Source organism: Mustela lutreola, chromosome 8 (assembly GCF_030435805.1).
Source record: "Mustela lutreola isolate mMusLut2 chromosome 8, mMusLut2.pri, whole genome shotgun sequence".
NCBI classification, from domain to species: domain Eukaryota; kingdom Metazoa; phylum Chordata; class Mammalia; order Carnivora; family Mustelidae; genus Mustela; species Mustela lutreola.
Window position 1 is genome coordinate 127,409,896 of NC_081297.1, and position 25,024 is coordinate 127,434,919.

The 25,024-nt window shown below is 35.4% G+C and overlaps 1 protein-coding gene across 2 annotated transcripts in view; it reads left to right on the top strand.

The window, feature by feature from the left end:
• The window catches only part of CFAP54 (cilia and flagella associated protein 54), a 316,944-nt gene that overhangs the window by 36,908 nt on the left and 255,012 nt on the right, over positions 1-25,024 (top strand). For both annotated transcript variants that reach the window (XM_059186580.1, XM_059186581.1), the window contains exons 10-17: positions 21-202; positions 290-455; positions 1,383-1,468; positions 6,193-6,327; positions 7,266-7,416; positions 11,788-11,864; positions 18,236-18,364; positions 18,752-18,878. In XM_059186580.1, the coding sequence (XP_059042563.1) occupies positions 21-202; positions 290-455; positions 1,383-1,468; positions 6,193-6,327; positions 7,266-7,416; positions 11,788-11,864; positions 18,236-18,364; positions 18,752-18,878 (1,053 nt within the window). The remainder of the gene's footprint in view (positions 1-20; positions 203-289; positions 456-1,382; positions 1,469-6,192; positions 6,328-7,265; positions 7,417-11,787; positions 11,865-18,235; positions 18,365-18,751; positions 18,879-25,024) is intronic.

Consider the following 25,024-nt stretch of genomic DNA (forward strand, 5'->3'; position numbering starts at 1 on the left):
CTCTCTCTTTCCTTTTCTAGTGTCAAATACTGGTGCAGATGGAATGCTTGATTTTCCACAAACATCTCTTTTGCAACTTACTGTAAAAGGGAAAAATGTTATTTCTATAGATGCTGCTGTGAAATTTGTAAAATTGGCTTTTACTTATGAGGAATGGAGTTTATTTGACTCTTTAGCTGGGCAACTTATTGATTTTCTCCAGGTAACATATACAAAACCAATGATTTGTTTTAATTTTGTTAAGATGCCTTTGAGTTATTAATTAACTTATGGGATAAACTTTTCTTAGAGGCAGGATGATCCAGAGTCCAAGAAAGCAGAAAAGGATTTAATTCTTCTTGTTGCAATAGAACCCTTAATCAACATAAAGAGAAACAAGGGTTTGGTCTTTCCCATGGAAAACTGTAAAGAAGGACAGTCAGCTCAAATTTATGTTAAGAAAATTATTTTTCACGGTGAGTATTTATTTACCTTTTTGGAAACTTAAAATTTTGTCTGATAAAATATGCTCTCTAGGCAAAGTGAGAAAGAATATTCAAGGCAGAGGAAACAGGAAGTGCAAAGGCCCTGAGGCAGAAGTGTGCTTGGTTGTTGAAGGAATGGCAAGGAGGCACATGTGTCTGGAGTGTACTGTTGGTGCTGGTGGAATTTGAGAATGTGGTAGGAAATGCAGGCAGAGAAATAGCTGGGTGCCAGATCCTGCAGGCTTCTAGACCTTGTAAGGATGTTGGGTTTTATTCTATGTAATGATTCTGAGTAGATGAAGAAGGCTCCATTTAGCTGCTACCTTGTTGGTAAATGAGAAATCAGCAGGCAGGGCAGTAAATCAAAAGCCATCAGTTCACTTTGGCAAGGCAAGATTTGGTGGTCTCCCATCTTTTTTCAGTAGGAGCAGTTTTTCATTCCAACATTTTAAGTCTTAAAAGTTATTGTGTATATAACTAAAATCTGCACCCTCTATATTTAGACTGGCAAGAATAATTTAATCCTGTAGGGTTTTTTTAAATGTTTTATAATGTTCTTAAGTCATTTCAAGACAATTCAATTACTAGACAGTGATATATATATATTTTTCCTAGTGGTTTTTAAATAGATATTTTTGTTATTTTATTTCAACTGCCATATTTTACATGTGTTTTAATATTTTAAGCCTTTTCAATTCTATTTTGAATGTAGTTGGTATATAGATCGCAGACTAATGATAATAGTTTCTTTTAATTGCATTAGAGCCCACTTAGTTTTCATACAGAAATATCTTAGTGACATGAAATATTTGCCCAGATACCATTTATATCATTTTGTAGAATTTCAGTATTTCTATGCCTTTTCTATTTGAAATTTTGTAATTTTTTTGTTTCATTTTTTTCTCTTTTATGAATTAGATTCTTGTGTGAAGACTTCTGGGTATTCAGAAGACATTTTCCATTTGGCAGCAACCTTATACTCTTGTGTCTGTGACTCTCCCCAGGTGAAATTGCTTTTTTGGATACTTTGTAATAGTGTTGAAGGAGGTTATTGTACCTAATTTAAAGCCAGATTTAAAATATCACAGGAATTGCACCTTGCCAAAATTCTATATTGTTTAATCATTAAATAAGGGGTTGAGTCATAATCTGACTTCTGATTTTAAGTCTGTTTTGATAATAATCCATTTTGTTCCTTTTTGGAAAATTCCTAGGCTAGCTATATTTCTAATAATGAAGGAAATGAGGTCACCTGGGTGGCTCAGTTGCTTGGGCGACTGCCTTAGCTCAGGTCATGGTCCCGGAGTCCTGGGATCGAGTCGCACACCGGCCTCTCTGCTCGCCAGGGAGACAGTTTCTCCTGCTGACCTCTCTTCTCTCATGCTCTCTCTCTCTCATTCTTTGTCTCTTTCTCTCAAATAAATAAATAAAATTTAAAAAAAAATAATGAAGGAAGTGAGGCAGTCATTTCAGTTAGAGTTAATATTCTTAATGAAATACTGCTTTCTAGTCCATGAGTACAGTGCTTGGTTATTATTTGGATTCACTTTGCACTCAATGGCCAGTAGAGATGATGATTTGTGGGTATGAATGTCTAAGTAACTAGAACATCGCTGGTGTTAAAACTGAATTCCAGGGATCCCCAGGGCTTTGCCGAAGTTCCCTCAGGAGCTCAGCTTTGGGTAGTAACACCCTAACCTGTTTCTATTAGGTTTATATACAATGCTGAAATAGAATTTCATTTGAAAATTTGGCTTTACTAATTCTAAAAAAAGTTTGAAAACCACAAAGATAGAGCATTTATTAAGTTTGTTCAGAAAAGTGAAACCACAGTAAGGGACTTGAGAAGTTCTACTGTTTAATGTTTTTTATTTCTTCTGGGTTTATTAAATATTTGTGACAAGTATTTAATTTTTAAAAGAAAGGTATTTGATAGCAAATATAATGATTATAGTAGGAGAGTTAAATAAAAAATTTTTTTTTTCATTTTAAGTTTTTATTTAAATTCTGGTTAGTTAACATATAGTGTAATATTGGTTTCAGGACTAGAATTTAGTGATTCATCACTTACAGATAACACCCAACATTCATCACAACTGTGCTCCTTGATACCTGTTACCCATTTAGCCCAGCCCCTGCTCTCCTCCCCTCCATCAACCCTTAGTTTGTTCTCCATAGCTGAGGGTCTCTTATGGTTTATCTCCTTCTCTCCTTTTTTTTTTCTTCTTTCTCCTATGTTCATTTGTTTTGTTTCTTAAATTCTACATATAAGTGAAGTCATATGGTATTTGTCTTTCTCTGATTGACTTATTTCACCCAGCATAATACACCCTACTCCATCCATGTCATTGCAAATGGCAAGATTTCCTTCTTTTTTGGTGGCTAAGTAATATTCCTTTGTATATGTACCATAGCTTCTTTATCCATTCCTCTGTTGATAGACACTTGGGCTCTCTCCATAGTTTGGGTATTGTTGATAGTGCTGCTGTAAACATTAGGGTGCGTGTGCCCCTTAGAATCAGTATTTTGTATGCTTTGGGTATATACCCAGTAGTGTAATTGCTGGGTCATAGGGTAGCTCTATTTCTAACTTTTTGAGGAACCTCTATACTGTTTTCCACAGTGACTACATTCCCACCAGCAGTTCTCCACCTCCTCTCTAGCATCTGTTGTTTCAGTATTGTTTATTTTGGTCATTCTGACAGGTGTGAGGTGGTATCTGATTATGGTTTTTATTTGTATGTCCCTGATGTTGAGTGCAGAGTCCAATGCTGGTGATCTCAGGATCCTGAGATCATGACTTCAGCCAAAACAAAGAGTTGCAGGCTTAACCCATTGTGCCACCCAGGCACTTGATATATCTTTTTTATAATGCCATTTGATACGTGATATATATTTATCTCCCAAAATAGAAATATTTAGAAATTCATTACTTTGTATCTTACTTTTTGTTTGCTTGTTTTTAAAAAGATTTTATTCATTTATTCATTTGAAAGAGAGAGAGGATGAGTTGGGGGAGGGGCAAAGGCAGAGGGACAAGCAGACTCCACACTGAGCACAGAGCCTGACTGGCAGCTCCATCTCATGACCCTGAGATCAAGACCTGAGCCAAAATTAAGAGTCTGATGCTTAACCAAGTGAACTACCCAGGTGCCCTTGCATCTTACTTTTTTTTTTTAAAACTTTATATTGATATATAATATATAATGAAAAAATTTTATTAGTGTATAGCTCAATGAGTTTTCATAAATGAAACACATCCAGTTCAAGAAATAGAACATGTCCAGCACCCAGTAGCTCCCCCTGTGTTCCTCACTATTTACTAACCCTACCAAGGGTACTCACTGTCTTGACTTTTTACTCATTGGGTTAGTTTTGCCTGTTTTTTGATATTGTATGTAATTGGATACAGGAAATATAGATGGTCCCTGTCTTAGGATGATTCAACCTAAGATTTTTCAATTTTACAATGGTGAAAAGCAATACACATTCACTGGAAATCATACTTTAAAATGTGAACTTTGATCATTTCCCTGGCTGGCCATATGCAGTATGATACTGTCTCATGATGCTGGGCAGCCGCAGCCACAGCTCCCAATCAGCTACATGATCATGAGGGTGGATGACAGACACACAGCTATTCTGGTTTTCACTTTCAGCACAGTATTCAATAAATAACAAGAGATAGTTATTGTGTTAGGGACCTTAGTCCTACTGTAGGCTAATGTAAGTGTTTTGAGCATATTTCAGATAGGCAACACTAGGCTATGATGTTCAGTAGATTAGGTGTATTAAATGCATTTTTAATTAATAGTATTTTCTATTTGTAAGTCAAGGGAGATCTCTGTATACTTTCAGTATCTTCTTTCAATTGATATTGTTTGTAGGAGTCATCCTTGTTGTTGTAAGTGATTGTTTATTGTTCATTTTTACTGCATAGTATTCCACTGTATGAATAGACCAAAACTTATTTATACTTTCTTCTATACTTAATTTCTTCTTCTAGTAACATTGCCTGTGTAACCAGATGCAAAAATCTAACTTCAATAGCTTTCTCTGACTCTCTGAGGCCAAACAATGCCCCTGGAGGAAAAGGCTATCCTTTCCCACATATTTAATTTCTTTAGTGTGAGAAAGCCATTCTGGTCCACTTTAATAGCCTAGAGCTATGCTGTTAATCCAGTATAGCTCCTACCCAAATTTTTTTTTTTAAGATTTTATTTATTTATTGGACAGACAGAGATCACAAGTAGGCAGAGAGGCAGGCAAAGAGAGAGGAGGAAGCAGTTTCCCCACAGAGCAGAGATCCAGATGTGGGGCTCAATCCCAGGACCCTGGAATCATGACCTAAGCCAAAGGCAGAGGCTTTAACCCACTGAGCCATCCAGATGCCCCTGATTTTTTTTTTTTTTTTAAAGTAGGCTCCACTCCCAATGTGGAACCCAGTGCAGGGCTTGAACTCACAACCCTGAGATCAAGACCTGAGCTGAGACCAAGAGTGGGAGGCCCAACTGACTGAGCCACCCAGGAACCACAGGGCAAGGAATTTTTATTACCAACTTTAAAAAAATAATAATGTATGTTTTAGTTCATTCAATTCAATTCAGTAAACATTTATTGATCTCTGTTATGGTCCCATATAAGGTACTACATATGCACATTAAGTCTTAGAGCTGCCCTAAAGGAGTTTAAGGTTTGGTGTATTTTAATCATAAATGCATTATCTTTCTAGTTCAGATATAATGAATTATATTTTCTTTTGGAAAGAACCAAATAACTGATTTGAAAGGAGATGTATTCATTATACTCATGGTATCTATTGATGCCCAGTGTAATGCTCTGTTGGTTTCTTCATGTCTCTCTTTCCTCCTTGTTTATATCCTTTTTCAGCTCCCTACTTCCTCTCCCCTTACTAATTCATCCCCTTCCCCATTCTTTATTATTTTAACACAGAAAATTTAAAAAGGAAGTAGTATATAAAACTTTCAAATTTGGTTGGAGATAATTAGCTTACATAGCTTGCCTAAAAATGTTTGGAACATTTCTTTTTAGACAGGCAGAAGTGACCGAGAGCGTTCATTGGAGTGTAGACTCTGGAACTAGACTTCTTGGGTTTGAATCCTGGCTTTGCTACTTTCTATTCATTTCATCTTGGGAAAAACCACTTAATCTTGTACTTCAGTTTGTTCTTCTGGAAAGTGGGGATGATAGTAATAGTACTCACTTCATAAGGTTGTCATGAAGATTAAATAAATTGTTATAAGCCTTAAGTCTGTTTGGGCTACCATAACAAAAATACCATAAACAGGGTGGCTTAAATAGGGGCCACTTATTTCTCATAGTTCTGGAGGCTGAGAATCCAAGATCAAGGCACCAGCAGATTTGGTGCCTGGTGAGGGTCCCCCTCCTGGTTTATAGTTGGCGGTCTTTGCCTTGTGTCCTCACTTGGCAGAAAGAGAGTGACAGACTCTGGGGTCCCTTTTATAAGGGTAGTATTTTCACTCTTGAGGGCTTTACCTTCACCTCAAGGTGGGAGGCCCCACCTCCAAATATTATCACACTGGGAGTTAGAATTTCAACACAGGAATTTTGGATAGACACAAACATTCAGTCCGTAGGTATATAAAGCTCTTATAATGTTCCTTGACACACGTTAAATGCTATATAACTGTATTTATATGTGTATCTTATTATTCTTACCAATTTACTTTACCATTTTTGTTTTCAGAATGTTCAGCCTGATAAAGAAATTGTTGTGGACATGATAATGTTCCTATGGCAGAAATGCAAATTAGGAATTCAGAAGATCAATATGGCCAGAAGTGACTATGCAAAATTCACCCAGAAAATCAGTAGTAATAAAGTATTCCTTTTTTTGTTTCCTTTTACTTGCTTTAAGTTGTGATGCACATTTCAAATCTAAATTTTCCCTATCAATCCACTTGCATAACTACCATTCTTTAAATGTGGTGCTGACTGAGTCTTTCTCTAAGTATATTCTCTGCACTTCTGCAGTTTAGTTTTGGGGAGTGGGAAGGTATTTCAGGTTTTTAAGGAAAGAATAAATATAGTGCATTTAAGGTTATACAAACTTGGATAAGTTCATTGAGGAGGTTAATAATGGAAAATACAAATAAATAAGGAATTTTAGTTTTTTTCCCCTGCAATAATATCTTTAGATTATTTCAAAGAGCTCTTTTGTGGAAAAGAGAAAATTGAGTGGGTGTGAATATTATAACCTGGGAACATAGGAGGAAACATTTTAACAGTAACATACTTGATGAGTTGTACATTGGGTACATGGGCTTGGTTTTACCATGTACTATGAAAAAGTAATGTTGTTTCCTCATTTTAGTTCCCAAAGTGTGATGGCTAATTTTATGAGCTAGACTTTGGGGGTATAGGCATGATAGAAGGTACCTAACATGGAGCCTGAAATACTTGCTTAACCCTTCACTGTTTTGGAAGACTTTGGTAGTGATCCTAACAGCTGCTTTGTGAAGGGAAAATGAGAACTTTGAGGATACTGATAATCTTTACTGATATGATAAAAAAAAGATGATAAATTTTCCATTATGGCTATAGATTTGTAGATTATAAGCGTAGGTGGATCTTCTTTATGAGTTTATATAAACAGATTGATTAAGACCATTGATGTTTATAATTAAGATGTACTAGTAAGGGGGTGTTTACCTGTCTAACATTTTTACATGTTTAGAAGATGATGACTTCAAGGAAGTCCTAAGTTTAAAAAAATTACTCTATAATGTAATAAAATTTTAATTGATTTTCTCTTTTCAGTGGGTTTATCTTCTGTGGCAGATAAATGAAGTAATTCACTGCTATAAAATGGAAGATATTGACATTGTGGTGGTAGCAGAGGTCACATTACGATTAAGTGAAATATTGGAGTTATTAGGAAACCCACGAAGAAAATTTAAAAAATCTCTAGGTAATATAATGAATGAAAAAGTATGAAGTTCTTATTTATAGACATGCATATGAATATATAAGTTGGAATACAGAATAACTACTGTTAATGAAAACTAGGCATTTCAGTACTATGCTTCCTTGGTGATTTATAACCAGGGATAGAAATAGTAGAAGTTTAACCAAGTGAATATTAAAGAGGTTATTTGTTCTATGGTTCCGTGGCAGAAAAGTGTCTTTTTTCTTCCCCTCACTCATATATTCCCCTTCTCCATTCCTCACCACTTTTACCTCATGAATGAAGAAGTGAACTTCTTCTTCCCCATCCTTTCTTTTTACTTTTCCCCTTTTATTGCCTTTCCTCCTTTGCCATTTTCCGATAGAGTGTATGCTGCTTGAAGAAAGAGAGCATGTTTTGGTTGCCGTTATATTTTTGGTACCTACCACACTGCCCCATACAGACTGGGAACTTAACAACTAGCATGGAGGACATGGGGAGATAGAGAGGAGAAGGGAGTTGGGGGAAATTGGAAGGGGAGGTGAACCATGAGAGACTATGGACTCTGAAAAACAATCTGAGGGTTTTGAAGGGGCGGAGGGTGGGAGGTCGGGGTACCAGGTGGTGGGTATTATAGAGGGCACGGTTTGCATGGAGCACTGGGCGTGGTGCAAAAATAATGAATACTGTTATGCTGAAAATAAAAAATAAATTTAAAAAATGTCTGTTGAATGGATCAGTGTTTTACGTTTTACTCCTTTTAAATTTCCTTCTGTCTTCTGATTCCCTCCTTTTAAAATTTGTTTTCTTCACTTATTTTGTTTCTACTTTTCTTTTCCCCTTTTCCTCTTTTCTTCCTTTATTTTTGTTCTAATTTCCCACCCACTCCTTACTCTCTCTGCCCCAATCCCTTTCTGCCAGAAATTCTTCTCCTTTTAGAAAGTTCCTTCTCCCAAAGTACAGCCTTATGCTCTGACCTTCTTTCTTCAGCATGTGGTTGAACCCCTGAACCATCTGTTTTAAAAAGTAACCCATCTGTAGGGAGTGGGGGTGTGGTTAGTGGGTGTTTACTTTCCTATTTTACCCCTCTTACGTAGTGTATATGACATTTGAGGGACTTTGTAGTAAAGTCATTATTGTAGTACTTGTTTTCCCAGAGATTTATTGATCTGGCTCTGCTGTTCTCATTTGAGTGTGGCTTAACAGATGGAATTTTAGAGCCATGGTTCTCAAATTTTGATTGGCATCAGTATCACTTGGGAGCTTATTAAAAATACAAAGGCCCAGGTCCTATCCTACTTCAGAAACGCCTGGGCCTTTCTAGTCTTTATTAGTTTATCTGGTGATTTTGATACACATCAAAGTTTGGGAACTACTGGTTAAAGGTCTCTGGCTATCTAATACATTCAAGTCCTATTTTTTTTGAAATGTCCTATCTTAAAATGCCTTTTCCTTTTTAAAAAATTATATATTTGCAGAGTTTCAAATAGAGAGAGATGAAATAACTTACCATGTACCTATTATGCAGTGCAAATATTATGCACATATTGCCAATTTTACTTCATTCTTTCCTGGAACACATGTTTTCCTCTGGAGTGTTTTAAAACAGATGCCATGTCATTTCACTAGCAAATACCCCGATGTGTTTGTGTGTGTGCACGCACACATGTGTGTGCATGTGTGTGTGTCTGTTGGTTTATGTATCTATGTAACAGATAAAGATTTTATTTTGTTTTACAGAACTAAAATGCCATTATTACCATATAAAATTAGGGGAAAAATCCTATGTCACTGACTGTATTAAAAATATCTTAAGTTAGTTTGTTCTAATCAGGATCCAAATAAGCCCATACATACATTTTACTTTCTTACATTTTTCTTGAGTCTTTCTTTCTAATATCTAAGAGTTCCTTTCTTCCTCCCCCTTTCAAGCCATTTATTTTTTGAAGAAATTTGCCATCTTGTAGATTCCCCACAATCTGGATTTGGCTTCTTATGTCTTTGTGGAATTAACTTGTTTCTCTACCTGGTAGTTGGCTCTAGAGGCTTGATTAGATTCCCGTGATATCTTATCAAAAAGAATTCCTGTCAATATCTTCTAAATTCATAAGAATACTTCATAGGTGGTGGTGCTGTTTACTTCCTGTTGTGTTGAATCAGGAAGCATATAATGCCTAGTTACCGCACATGTTGTGTTGTAAAGACTTAACCAGTGAGTTCAGCTATTGTCAGTTTGACCTTTCTCCTAGGTCCCCCCCGCCCCTTGTAGATTCTGAGACAAGTTGTTGAGTCCAGTGTTTTATTTGGGATATTATCTAGGAAACAGGGTGGTAGTGTGGAGAAGTAAGACAGTAAAGGAAAGGAAGACAGTACAAAATGCAGTAAGTTACAGAGAAGGCTACTCTTATAGGTTTAGGGGTTATTCCTATGAGAGACCTGTAGGAGACTGTGTAGAACCTAGAGAGCTGGGAGGTTGAGATATTTATACAACTTTTATCTGTCATTGAAGGAGTAAGAGTGAGAATCCAGAAAGGTTTTCAAACTTCTGTCATTTCTTCTGCACTTACTATGTTGAGTTCCTAAGTGAAGAACTGCTTCATCATCTATTTGGTTACTCTGGCTATTTTTGATTGTGTGGTAGACATTATATTTGCTAAATATATTATAGAAATAACTTGAAGGCTTAGATGAGGTTAATGAGGTTAAAACCTTCCAGAGAAGGTTTATGCTTGTTTTTACTAAATATATGAAGACACTACTACTCCAGGATCCCATTAGTCCAGTTTGAGAGATTAAGATAATTTGAAGCTGAGATGCTCTTTTGTTGACTTATTTTCCATTTACCCTAACTCCTGGGATGCAGCCCCTTCTGGCTTCTCACTTTTGGTGGCCCTGGATCCTAATCTCTGTTGCTTTAGTTCTCAAGGCTGTCAGAAGCATCACTTGGCTTCTTAGCTTTCTGTTTCAGAATTGACAATAGTCCTCAGTTGGGAATGTAGCTCAAGTTCCCATTTTCATGATCTTTTTTACTTAAATATGAAGAAACAGTTTTTTTCCAGCTTTTCTAGTGGTCTCTAGACAGGAGAATTTTTCCAGGTTACCTGTTACTGAAAGCAAAAAGCCCAGTGATTTTTTTTTTTTTTTGTCTATTTCTTATTCAATTTTGTTTTGTTTATTAATTACTTTTGGGAGACTATTGTTTTGTTGGATTTATATTCTGTTTAATTACAAATTAACTAAATGCAATTTGTTGATTCTTTGCTAAAGTGTTTCACCTCTAAAGAATTAATTGATAATGGAGTATGATCCATTTAAAAATAGAAAAATCTAAGTTTATGTAGTGAGGGGTTATCCCCATTCAGATGTATAAATTCTTATAACTTTTCCAGTATTATTATTACCATCATCTTATTGGCACATAAAACACAAAGTACAAGTCATTCTTATATATTAATTATGGCAGTCTGATTCAAAATATTTATTGGACTGTTTACTAAGTAATGGATTATTTAAATTATGGAATACATTTTAAAATAGGAAGCTAGCATTGGCATATATTTATAATTTATATTCCTTTCACTCAAACCAGTCTTTTCTGATATTTGTCCAAATTCATTAGGCTCTTACCCTGTTTTTTGAATGCTTTTCTTTGTTTTTAAGATTTTATTTATTTATTTGAGAGTGAGAGAGAAAATGAGAGGGGAGAAGGTCAGAGGAAGAAGCAGGCTCCCCATGGAGCTGGGAAATTGACACAGGACTTGATCCTGGGACTCCGGATCCATGACCTGAGCTGAAAGTAGTCACTTAACCTACTGAGCCACCCAGGCACCCCCTTTTGAATGCTTTTCAATGGACTCTATAGACTGTGTAGAAAGACCAGTCATTTTACCATAATATTACCTTGTTAATAATCAAGATTTTTAATTTTGTTTGTTGTACTGCAAGATGCTTTTATTTTTTTTTATTTTATTTTATTTTTTTATTTTTTATTTTTTAGTTTTACTTTTTCACTTTTATTTTTTTTTTTTTAACGTGATGCAAGATGCTTTTAAATTAACTTATATAAAGACAAAATATAATTATATGGAAGAAATAATTTTTTATTCAGTCAATTTCTAAGTGTTGAATCATTTCTAAAATCATGAGTAATCAAAAAGTAACCAAAAATCAAAAAATTTGGCATAACATTTTTTAGGATTATGAGTCACTGCTGTGTTTACATTTTTTCTTTTCTCCTCTTTCCTCTGGTCTTTCCTTCTTTCCCTTTGTTTCTTTTCTCCTTCTCACTCCTCTTCTTCCTACTTTTAACCCTTTTTTTCCTCCTCCTCTTTCTTCTGTTCCTTTCCTTCCTCTTCTGGTCCTTCCTTCCTTCTTTTCCTTTCTTTCCTCCCACAGAGATACCTTTAAGGAAAGGAACTGGTGACTCCCTTGGGATTTCGAGAGGGAACACAGAAATTCTTCCAATATTAAAGGTATTGCAAAAATATTTTATTTTTTAAAAAGATTTTTATTTATTTTTTTGTCAGAAAGAGAACCAGCACAAGCAGGGGGACTGGCAGGCAGAGGAAGAAGATTTCCTGTTGAGCAGGGAGCCCAATGCCGGACTTGATCCCAGGAACCCAGGATCATGACCCGAGGTGAAGGCAGATGCTTAACCGACTGAAGCACGCAGACATCCTACAAAAATATTTTAGAAAATACAGTTAAAAACAGGAATTTAGGGTGCCTGAGTGGCTCAGTGGGTTAAAGCCTCTGCCTTCAGCTCAGGTCATGATCTCAGGGTCCTGGAATCGAGTCCAGCATCGGGTTCCCTGCTCAGCGGGGAGCCTGCTTCCTCTTCTCTCTCTGCCTGCCGGCTCGTGATCTCTCTCTGTTAAATAAATACATTAAAAAAAAATCTTAAAAAAACCCAGGAGTTTAGATTTTTCAAACAATACTAACTTTGTAAATATGTAATGGTTAATTTTAGAAATAATTTTGAATATTTAATATCTGAGAATTTATAGTTTCTACATACATTGAAAACTATAGGGGAAATTTTCTACCTTTTGCTTTTACTGTAGAAAAAAAAAATCCCACTTAGCTTTAAAAATAACCTGGTAAATATCTTAAAAGGATTTGTAGTTACATTACCATTGGTATTTTGAATGTGTTGTGATCCATAGATTCATAAAGCAGAGAGATCCTGCTCAGCATATTCCTCTGACAGATTCAATGAGTTCTTACCTGTTGAAAATACACTTAGAACAGCCCCTTGCATTGGGCAAGTTCTTAGTGATTGTTACATTAAGAGAAGAAAGGGGGGTGAGGGAGATAAAGAGCTATTTCTCTTATTGGTTATGTTTTTCTTACAATATTTGAATTATTTCTGTCCATCAAAGATTGTGTTGTTACATAGATCTGAATGGGAGTCTAGGGAACCATGTCATATATGTTATAAACACTTTAATTTATAGACAAGAACTAGCATTTTATCAAGTCAGTTCTATGTGATGCTAATAATATGCTTCAGAAAAGGGTGTCAGAGTCCAGTAACTTTGGATTAAACACAACAGATTCTTTACTATAAGACTTCTCAGAGGCATTCATTTGCTTATGAGCATTGTGGTTTTTCAAGAAGATATATAATACCATATATTCCATTATTTGAAAATAAAACCCATTTTATCCTTCACGGAATAGCTGCTTAGGACACCAGTGCTCATGGACTACTGTTGAAAAATACTTTTTCTAGAGAGGAAGCCAGGGATTTGTTTTTCAGTTTGCCTGATTAATTAAAAAAACTATAATTTTAAATTATTAAAGTTGTATTAACATTAGAGGACATTTTGATATATATAAAAAAGAAAAATCTGCAATTTTACTATATGGACTGAAATATTATTTTTTATATTCCCTTCTAGGCTTTTTTATATTTTTTAGCATAGTGTTCTGATGTTTTTTTCCTAACATTATGTCATCAGCACTTTTCCTGTTGCTAATGTTAATACTCAGAATTGCTGTATTTTCTCTGAAAAATCAATTTAAAATATATATCATAAAATTGTAAAGAATGTTATAAGGAAGACCCATATCCCCTTAAGAAAGAGTACCTTATTAGTAGACTTGAAACTTCTCCATTAACCTCTTTGATCAAATCACCTTTTCTCCTGCCTAGCAGTAACTGGTATTCTAAATATATTATAAATTCCAGGTATACTTTTATTACATATGTGTGTATTCCCAGGAAGTAGGAAGTATTGTTTTTAAATGGTGTCATAGTGTGTGTATTCTTCTGCAGCTTGCTTTTTATCTCTGTGTTGTGTTTGTGAGATTCACTTCAGTTGATTTGTAGTAGTCATAGTGATGATTTTTGCTATTACATCTAATTTACTCACGGTTGCATAGTAAGTGGATTTGATTAGATGTGTTGCCTTCAATGTCCAGGCATTTAGTTACTATGCTATGTTGCGTTTTGATTTTAAAAAAATGTCTTCAGGATACTTGTGTGAAATATATTTTTCTAATGCATAAAATATGCAAGTCTTATAACTGGGTACCAGTTAAATATCATGAATATACTTGAGGACTGGGGGATCATTCTGAATTTATTTTCTTCTAATTTAGGGTTTAGGAAATGCAATTTTGAGTTCTTTATGTAGTATTGTATCTTAAGAGAGCTGGAGTTGAGAAATCTTAAATTGGGAACAGTATGTTTGAAATTCACAAGAAATTGAGGCACAATAGCTGTCTGCCAGTGGTTTTTCAGGGATCACTTACAGCGCTTGCTAAATATATAGCTTCCTATTTCCCACTTAGGCATATTGAATCATAATTTCAATTGTGGGGTCTTGAAAGTTTATGATTCCAGGTATTTTCCTCTTAAAATTCCCCCAACATATTCTTTTATTTATTTATTTGAGAGAGAGAATGAGAGAGAAAAAGAGAGAGAGAACAAGCAGGGGGAATGACCAAGGGAGAGGGAGAAGGCAGTTTCCTATGTGGGGCTCAATCCCAAGACCCCAGGATCATGACCTGAGCCCAAGGCAGACACTTAACTGGCTGAACCACCCAGGCACCCTCCCCATGTAGATTCTTAAAGAAACTAGAATTTCAGAATCACTGACTTAGTGGGTCAGCACTTATTCTCTGAGGCTTCATAGGGAAGGAATAAGAATAGCAGTAGAAGTTACAAAGTGCTAGATTTTGGTTTCAAGTAAAATTTCTGGCAGTTAAATCCATTAAATAAAATGAGTTTCATAGAAGGTAGCAGTTTCCCCAAATGAAGATGCTGAAGACTGTTTATTAACTATTGCTGCTCTTATTTAAATTAGAAAAATGTACCCTTTCCTTGATATGCTTTATTGCCATCTTCTGGGAAATTGCCAAAATAAATATACAAGTCTGTGAGGATAACAGCATGAATCGTACCCCTTAACGTTGTGCGATAGGCAACTAACCCAACTCTACTGTGGCTCATGGTAGATGTAGTACAGGTGGTTTGTTGATGTGTCCTAAGGGCTCAACCGTTGGTGTTGGAAGATCCAGAGTTGAATCTTGACTCTAATATTGACTATGTTATCTTAAACAGATTATTTCATCTGTTTGAATATAAATGTCTTCATCTGTAAAATTGTAAAAACAGAACCTATTCTACTGGTATTATTTAAGTTACGTAATCTAAATGAGGTATTGATAATGTTGTAGAAGCCAGTACTTGGCACATGGCAGCTACTCAGTTTTTCTCTTACATTTTATGTAGAGCACTGACTCTTAATTTAGGGTCTCAGACTCATCTGGAGGGGACTGAAGTGGAGAAAAGGAGTGAGAATTTATTGTAAGGAGAATCCAAAATCCATATGCTCCCCTATCAGTAATTGTAGGTGGGATATATCTTGCATATATACATGCAACTATTTTAAAAAATGAGGTGTTTATTGTTATCACATTCAAAGCTTATTTAAAAGTTTTACTGAATACATAGCAGCTAGTTCTTTCAATAAATGTATTATAAAATTACAGCAATTAATAGGTATCTACCTCATAGTGTAGTGCAGTTAAAAAATTAGTCTCTGTAAAGCACTTAGCCGAGTGTCTGGAACATTGTTTAAATGTTTGCATGGTAATGACAAAGATAACAAAGGTGATAGTGATAGTGATGATGTAATGGTAGAATATAGGTGTGTGGGGGGGAGGATCTTTGAGATCTTTTAATGTGAAGAAGGCATCCTTAGAGACTTCTGTTTCTGGCAAAAGGGCAAACCAGTTGAGCTGAAAACCCTGTTGCTACAAAGCACATCAAAATTTTGGACAGAATTGAACAAATATCCTCAGGCACATTGTGGAGCTCACAAGAAAGTAAGATAAATTCCAGGGGCTGAAATAGAAAGGGGAACTGAAAACTTGAATGGTCATTTTATGAGTAGATGCTGCAGTTGGTTGATGGGCTTAGTTACAAAAAAAAGCTCAGATTAACAGCTATCCAGTGACAAGATGTGAAGCTTGGGCACATGAAAGATAGGGGTTTGGAACTGAGACTTACACATTAAAATTACGACCTCCAAAAGTCCACATTCTAGAGAAGGGAGACCAGAAAAAAACCAATGTGCCTACTTGTGTGGGGCGGTATCTCCACATGGGTACTGGAGGTGGGTGGGTGGGAGAAAGTCTTTCTTCCTAATGATTTGTAATCCTGAGCCTGCCTTCATGTAGGTCTGTTATTTGAATTTACATTACTTGAGTTGGATGAGGACCTCCCTGAGCCTGTGATTCTTGAATGGAGATATGTATCTATATATCTTTAAATGGATTTGTGTCATCAAATTGTGTATATTCCAGGAACTCAAGGGTGATTTAACATTAGAAAATATAATGCAATATGCCACAGTAGCAGATGAAAGGAAGAAATACAATTACCTTACTAGATAAAAAGATGCAACAAAGGCATTTGACAAAATTCAACAACCATCTTTTTGAATTTATTTTTTTATTTTTTAAAAGATTTTCTTTATTTCAGAGAGAGAGAGAGAGAGAGCATGAGAGGGGGGAGGCTCAGAGGGAGAAGCAGACTCCCTGCTGAGCCTGGAGCCTGACATGGGACTCGACCCCAGGACCCTGGGATCATGACCTGAGCCAAAGGCAGACACTTAACCTACTGAGCCACCCAGGCATTCTCAACAACCATCTTTAAAAAATAACTCTTTAAGTCAGGAATGGAGGAGAACTTCTATATCGCATTAAGGGTATCATTCAAAGACCTGTAATGAATTTTAAACCTGTGGTAAAAGACTGAAATTAATCCCTTTATACTGAGGTAACAACATAGGATATCTATCATTCTTCTGTTCAACAAGTCTTGGAGGTCTTAAGATAGTCATCTGAGAAAGAAAGCAGAAAAAAAGGCATAAGGACTGTAAGGAAAATACCAATCTTGTCTTGATCCACAGACTAGTACAATGCATTACACATTTTTAGGAATAGCAGTCTAAATGTCCATTGGTAGAAGAATGGATAAATATATTGTGCCGTATTTCTCCACATCGCACCATTCAGTGGGGCATGAGGGTGAATGAATTAGTGTGGGCTTGAACTAGAGTCAGCTTGACATCATTGCCCTTCCCTTCTTGTCATAGGAGGGAACTGGAACTGTACTTCCCAGCCTCTCATTTCCATGTAGTTCTAGGTTAGTCTTCCAATGAGGGGCATTTGCAGAAATTTATAATGAAGGGAAGACAGAGTTCTTATTTGGCAGTGGCAGATGGAAGAACATTTACCAGCCATGCTGAGAAAGCTCTTGAATTCACCTGACTCGGTGTGGCAGACACTTGGTGGTGTTGTCAGCCACCTCCTTGATTCCAAGAATCAGAGGCTTGTGCATGCAGCCATATTGTCACTGGTAGCTTTCTTCCCTTTCCCCCGCCTTCCTCTAACTCTGTGTATCAGATCCTTTCTGCTTAAGAAGAGATAGACATCTCTAACTCTGTCAAATCTCTTTCTGCTCAAGAGTATCTTGGAGCTGTGTTGCTAACCAAACTGTGACACATTGAGTTACATAACTCAAGCATGAAAAATTTGCAACAACATAGGTTTGAGTGTATAAAGTGAACTGCAAAATTTTCTGATGAAATTAAAAAGTATGTAAGTAATATTGCATATGGTTAAAGGATACATACACATGTAGTGAAAATTTAAAAACACACAAAAGAATGGTAAAAACCAAAGCACAGTGGCTTCCTTTAGGAGCCGAGAAAAAGATTGTCATGTGGACAGTTCTATAGAGGATTTCAGTTATCTGCATGTATGTGTTTGCTTTATTTCCTAAGTTTACTAGAGAAATATGGGAAATTTGAAAGTTTGAACAAAGCTGGATGCTCTTTGTATTATTCTCTCTGTGAGAATAATTATAATTAAAAGGTATTTAGTTTTTGAAAATCATGATATACACCATTGGATTTGTTTGCCTATGCATCTAGATATCCAGCTCTGAGATTTAAAAAAAAAATTAACTTTCAAAATGAAGTGTGTGAAAATGATAAATTTTGTGAGTTATATTTTAAAAAATTACCTCTACATTTGGTACAGTCAGAATTTTGAAAACCATAAAAGGAAGATATATACATGTTTACAAAAAGCTTAATTTATCCTTGGAAAAATGATGAATTGTATTTATTATTTCACTTTTATCAGTAGTACTCCACATTAAACAAAGACAAATACACTTAGTAAAAAATTTAATATTGTTGCTATTGAATAGACTACTTAAATTTTTTTACTTGGTTTGAATTATTATTGAAAGAAATTTGAAAATGTTATATATGATTTTCCCTTAAGTGTTATTTTTGTTTTATTTATAAAATTACTTTAGAAGAAACCTGTGGAACAGTTATTTTTGGCTTATGAACTCCTTGACAAAGCAATTGATGGAATAAATTTGAATTGCATGTTAACTGCTTTACCAAATGGATCATCAGTGATTGACCATTGCTATGCCAAGGTAAATGGGAAACTCTTAATGAGATTGAAGTCCATGTTACTTAGCTAGGAAGAGGGCTGGCCCTACAAGTAGGTGAGTAAAGCATGATTTGTGGTGGCTTTAGTCTCATTGGCCAGAAAGCTATTCCCTTCTTCCCAAAAGAAATCAAGGAGAGTGAGGAGTCTTTAAATTTGTTATTGAAGAGACCACGGGTGGATTTGAAAACAGATTTATTAACATGTGAACCAGATTGCAAAGAGTTGAGAAGTGAGCAGAATTTAAAGGCTTAGAGTAAAATGATAACTTGAGTAATAATAGGACAGAGCTATTTTTAGCTAAAGACATACTAAAAATAGCATGTTTTGATAACTGTATTTCTTTTTTATTTTTACTTCAATCCTTCCAAAGTATGCCCAGGATATAGATGGAGACATTTGCAAACCAGTCACACCAAATAATTTCATGATGGATTTGCATCTCGAACTAATTCAAGCGCAGCACCATGTAGCTGTTGTGCTTCTTGACCAATTGCAAGGTAGTAGTGATCAAAGCAAATGATTTGTTCTGCATCAATTTTAAGATAAGTTCAAGAACAGTAAATAATTTGTAAATTATGTTCTTGCTGATGGAGTGTTTTCCAGATAAATTTCATTCTTTTCTTTTCCCTGATTAATATCAATAGATGCCTTTCATTATTGCTGTATATCCTGCATAGCAAATCAATTAGTGTACTTCTAAAAAATTAAATTAGCTTTGTTTGAGTTATAGTAAATTATAAATACCCAGGAACCACATTATGTTTGGTATAAATAAGATACAGCCTCTAATTTTGAGCTTCTAGAAAAGTAAGCCAATTGTAACAGTTGAGATTAATAAATTAACAGAAGTGGGCTTAGAGTATCTGCTGTGGGCACACAGAACAGGAGTATCAATAATAAACGAGTCAGGGATGGCTTCCTGGGAGAAGTGATAGTTGACCAGAAGGCTAGAAAATATCTTCATGAAGAACGAAAAGAAACAGTAATTTGGATAGAGAAAATAGCCTTTAGCAAGCTGGAAAGCAGACAATTGCATGGCACAGTTTAGGAACTGCTGGAATTCTCTTATGGCTAGAATAAAGACCATACACTAGAGAATGACACAGATAAGCCTAGTGATGTAGATCACAGTTAAATCTTGAATAGCTATAAGTGGCTTATATTTATCCTGGAAGCTACTGAAAAACCTAGAAAGACATTTCTGACAGTAATCTTAGAGCACACATGACTTGGATCTAAGTTCTTTTGGCCTCATTATGAGGAAAGGAGTTCAAAACATTTTTTTTATTAAAAGATGTCAATAGTAATATTAGTGTGCCTACAGATAACACATTTGCTCGAGTTCCAAATAAGATTTAACATCATTATGTATAAAAACTGAAGTTAAATTTTGATACAACCAAGTTATTCTTGGCAGGATTATATAGCCAGTATTCATTTAACAACTACTTCATTAAAATTACTGACTAATTATAGTATAGTACATAGTGTTCCAGCTTAATATGACCTCTGATTGCTGTCTAAAGCATTCTAATCTGAAGGGATACATGCACCCTGATGTTTACATTAGCATTATCAGCAGTAACCAAATTATAGAAAGGGCCCAAATGTCCATCAGTTGATGAATGGGTAAAGAGGATGTGGTATATAATCTATAGTGGAATATTACTCAGCCACAAAAAAGAATGAAACCTGGCCATTTGCAATGACATGGTTGGAGCTAGAGAGTATAATGCTAAGCAAAATAAGTCAGAGAAAGACAACTACCATATGATTTTATTAATATGTAAAATTTAAGAAACAAAACAAATGATCACAGGGGTAAAAAAGAGAGCAGCAAACCAAGCTACAGACTCTTAATTATAGAGAACAAACTGATGGTTACCAGAGGGGAGTTGGATAGGAATGGGTTAAATAGGTGATTGGGATGAAGGGGTACGTGTGTTGTGATAAGCACCTGGTGTTGTATATAAGTGTGGAATCACTGAATTGTACACCAGAAACTAATAGTACACTATATGTTAACTAACCGGTATTTAAATAAAAACCTAAAAATAAATTTAAAGCTTTCAGATGTCACATCATATATACAACTAAATATATTTAATCAAATATTAATTAATTAATTTTCAAGTACAAACTTTCCCCCCCCAGGTTATTAAGATATAATTGATGGATAGCATTATGTAGCATAAAATGTACAAAAGTATTGATTTTATAAACTAATATATTGCAAAATTATTACCATCATAACATTAGCTAACACCTCTATCATGTCACATAATGCCATTTCTTTTTTGTGGTAAGAACACTTAAGATTTACTCACTTAGCAATTTTTAAGTATATACTATGTATTGTTAACTATAATTACCATGTCATACATAAGATCCCTAGAATTTACTCACCTTATAACTGAAAGTTTGTATCATTTGCCTGATATCTCTCTATCTCCTTCCACTTCCCCTTTGGCTCCTAGTAACCGCCACTCTGCACTCTAAATTAATAAATTTAGCTTTCTTAGATTCCACATATAAGTGATATCATACAGTATTTGTCTGACTTATTTCAGTTACCATCATACCCTCAAGGTCCATCCATGTTATTGCGAATGGCAGGACTTCCTTCTTTCTCATGGCTGAATAATATTCCATGATATGTGTGTGTATATAGGTTGTTTACATATCTTGACTCTTGTGAATAATGATGTAGTGAACATGGGAGTGCAGGTATCTTTGAGATCTTATTTTCATTTCCTTTGAAGATATATCCAGAAAGGGATTGCTGGATTATATAGTAGTTTGTTTAGTTTTTTTTTTTTTTTAAGATTTATTTATTTATTTATTTTTAGGGAGAAAGAGGGTGTGGGAGGGGCACAGGGACCGAATCTCAAGCAGATTCACCACTGAGCATGGAGTTCAATGTGGGGCTTGATCTCAGGACCCTGAGATCATGACCTGAGCCAGAAATCAAGAGTTGGACACTTAGCTGACTGAGCCACCCACGCACCCGTATTTTTAATTGTTTGATGAACCTCCATAGTGTTTTCCACCGTGGCTGATCCAATTTCCATTCCCACCAGTAGTGTGCAGGTGTTGCCTTTGTTCCACATCCTCCCCAGCATTTATTCTCTCTTGTTTATTATTTTTTTAATTTTTATTTTTTTAAGGTTTTATTTATTTACGAGAGAGAGAGAATGAGAAGGGGGGGAGGGACAGAGGGTGAAGCAGACTCCCTGCCCAGCCAGGAGCCCAATGTGGGACTTGATCCTTGGGCTTAACTAACTGAGCCACCCAGATGCTATCTCTTATCTTTGTGATGATAGCTATTCTAACAGATGTGAAATAGTACCTCATTGTGGTTTTGATCTGCATTTTCCTGATGATTAGTGACTTTGAGCATCTTTTCATGTACCTGTGGCCATTTATATGTCTTATTTGGAAAAAAGTGTATTCAGTTCTCTCTCTCCATTGTTTGTTTTTTTTACTATTGGGGTTGTATGACTTCTTTAAATATTTTGGATATTAACCCTTATGAGATATATGATTTGCAAATATTTCCTTCCATCCTGTATGTTATCTTTTCATTTTGTTTATTCTTGCTGTGCAGAGATTTTTTTATTTGATGTAGTCCCATTTAATAATTTTGTTGTTCTTGTCATTACTTGCTTTTTTTTTTAATGTATTTTGTGTTGTTGTTATTATTTGTGTCTTATCCAAAAAAAGTAGTTGCTGAGACCAATGTCAAGAAACATTTTCTCAGGGTGCCTACATGTCTCAGTCATTAAGCATCTGCCTCGGGCTCAGGTTGTGATCCCAGGATCCTGGGATCAAGCCCCGCATTGGGCTCCCTGCTCAGTGGGAAGCCTGCTTCCCCCTTTCTCACTCCCCTTGCTTGTGTTCACTCTCTCGCTGTCTTTCTGTCAAATAAATAAATAAAAATCTTAAAAAAATAAGGAAGAAGCATTTTGTCAATGCTTTCTGCTAGGAATTTTATGGTTCCCATTCTTAAGTTTAAAATTTTCATCCATTTAAAGTTAATTTTTGAGTGGTATTAGACAGAGGTCTAATTTCATTCTTCTGCATATACATATACACCTAGATTTGTTTCTGGGCTCTTGATTCTGTTCTATAGTCTGTGTGTCTAATTTTATGTCAGTACCATACTGTTTTAATTGCTATGACTTTTTAGTATAGTGTGAAATCAGAAAGTCTGGTATCTTTACTTTTGCTGTTTCTTAGGTAATTTTTTCTGGTCCATGAATGTATGCTAAATTTTTATTACAGAATGTGTGTGGCGGGGAGGGATGTCTTATGCTGCCACAATGCTGACATCACCTTTCTGTCCTGTTCGTTTATCTAGAATAAGACTTCCTACTCTTTCTTTTATGACACACTTTTGAGGATATGTTTCTAGAACATTCTACAATCTGAATTTTCTTAGTAGTTTTTTCATGATTACATAGGTGATGTTATAAAGATCTCATTGTACCACATTAGGGTGCACTTATTGTTCATTTTTCCTATGATTGGTGAGGAAAACTGCTTTTGTTTTGTTAAGGTGGTATCTACCGGATCTCTCCAATGTAAAGCCATCTTACCCTTTTTGTAAAGAAAAAATAATTGGTATGTCAAGTGATGCTTTGAGATGGAATAAATGTGCTATTTCCCAACAGATTTTCACCCAATGGTTTAGCTTCCATTGGTGATCCTTCTAGAATTAATTATTACAATGGTTGGGTACAGTGATTTTCTGATTATTCTGCTGAATTTGTTTATTGACCTTCTTTTGTAAAGAACTGTCACTACTTTGCCTCTTTTAATTTGTGGAGTTACACTATGTATTGAATTTTGTTTTTATTAAATCACTTAAAATCATTTACTGTCATTGTTCTTCTGATGTTCAAAGTTACACATTTTGCCAGTGGGAGGTCTCGAACTGGATTCTGTGTTTTTAATATCTCTCCATTATTCTTTGAGCAAGTTTTTGTTCATTGCACAACTAAATGTTATAGACATACGATGTGTGTGTGTGTGTGTGTGTGTGTGTGTGTGTGTGTACACACAGGCATATTGGAAGTTCTTTCTGATATTGCCAATTCAAGGTCCCAACACTTTGAAAATCCGAAGTTCTACATTTCACTTTTGCATTTGGCCTCTCTCATGTTGAGAACTCTGGTTCCCAACAATATCGATGTAATAACTCATTTGCTTTATCCTGCCATATTAACAAAGGACTTTCAGAATTATTAAACCAATACTACCATTAAGAATTAACCTGCTAAATAAGTTCAGTATTCCTTTGCAGTTCATTACATCTTTAGAATATACCACACATTAGATAGCGGTGTTCAGGCTTACTTGAATTAATTTTATTTTTTGTATGGTTATGTTTCCAGTTGATATATATTTAGGACAACTTGTTTTATTTGCATTCTGTTTATATATAAAATTTCCTTTTTAAAATTCTCTTATCCTTTTATATTTTATTTTCAACATTTACACTGTTTCAAAACTGTTTCTTAAAAGACTTGCTGGATGTAGAGGGAAGCAAATAAAAATGAAAATATCTCTGTGTCATCATGTATAGTTTTTTACTGGTCCACTTAGAATAACAATCTTGAATATTTTTTGATTTTAAAATACTTGGATTAGAAATGTATTTCCAAATGTGAATGGCATTTATGTCAGGTTTTCTCTAAGAAAACTAGCCTATAATTCTCACTTAGTAGCTATATTATCCTCTGTAATGAAGTGGAATCTGTTTAGAGTTACTAACTAGTTCATTCTCTAATTGTTATCCATAAATCTCTGAAGACCAAGTGATCCTCTGAGTTTTTATCAGAGACTATTTAACGATACTGATAGTAGACTTGAGCTCAGATTGAAATGGAATTAGTTATTATTCCTTTGCTGTATCTCTGGATCTCCTTGATGTTTTTGTCCACTTATTGAACTATCACCCCAGCACAGATTTTCACTTTTTTCCTCCTTTTTTCACTCATGCACGCTGCTGCCAGACTATTGTTGCCTAAATACTATTTTTGTTATTCTTTTTTTTTAATTTTATTTTTTATTTTTGAGGTGGGGGGAAGGGCAGAGGGGAAGGGAGAGAGAGAATCCTAAGCAGGCTGCATCCATAATGTTGAACCTGTACAGGGCTCGATATCACAACCCTGAGATCTTGACCTGAGTTGAAATCAAGAGTCAGACACTCAAGAGATTGAGTCACTGAGGTGCCCCTTTTGTCATTCTTATTAAGGAACTTGACAATGGTTGCCTGTTGATGACAGTGGTATTAAATATGACTATCTGTATTGGGCATTCAGAGTTTTCTTGCAGTCCCATCTTTTTCTTCAAGGATTATAATCATGAGAGCTATCAGTTAATTAGCACTTATAATACCCCAGGTACAGAAAGAATGATGCATTATTTTCTTCTTTGTATTGCTGTCTCCATGCAGCTAAATTCCCTTATCCTTCACCATTAAAGAAACCTTATATTCTTGGGACGCCTGGGTGGCTCAGTGGGTTAAAGCCTCTGACTTTGGCTCAAGTCATGATCTCAGGGTCCTGGGATCAAACCCCGCATCAGGCTCTCTGCTCAGTGAGGAGCCTGCTTCCTCCTCTTTCTCTGCCTGCCTCTC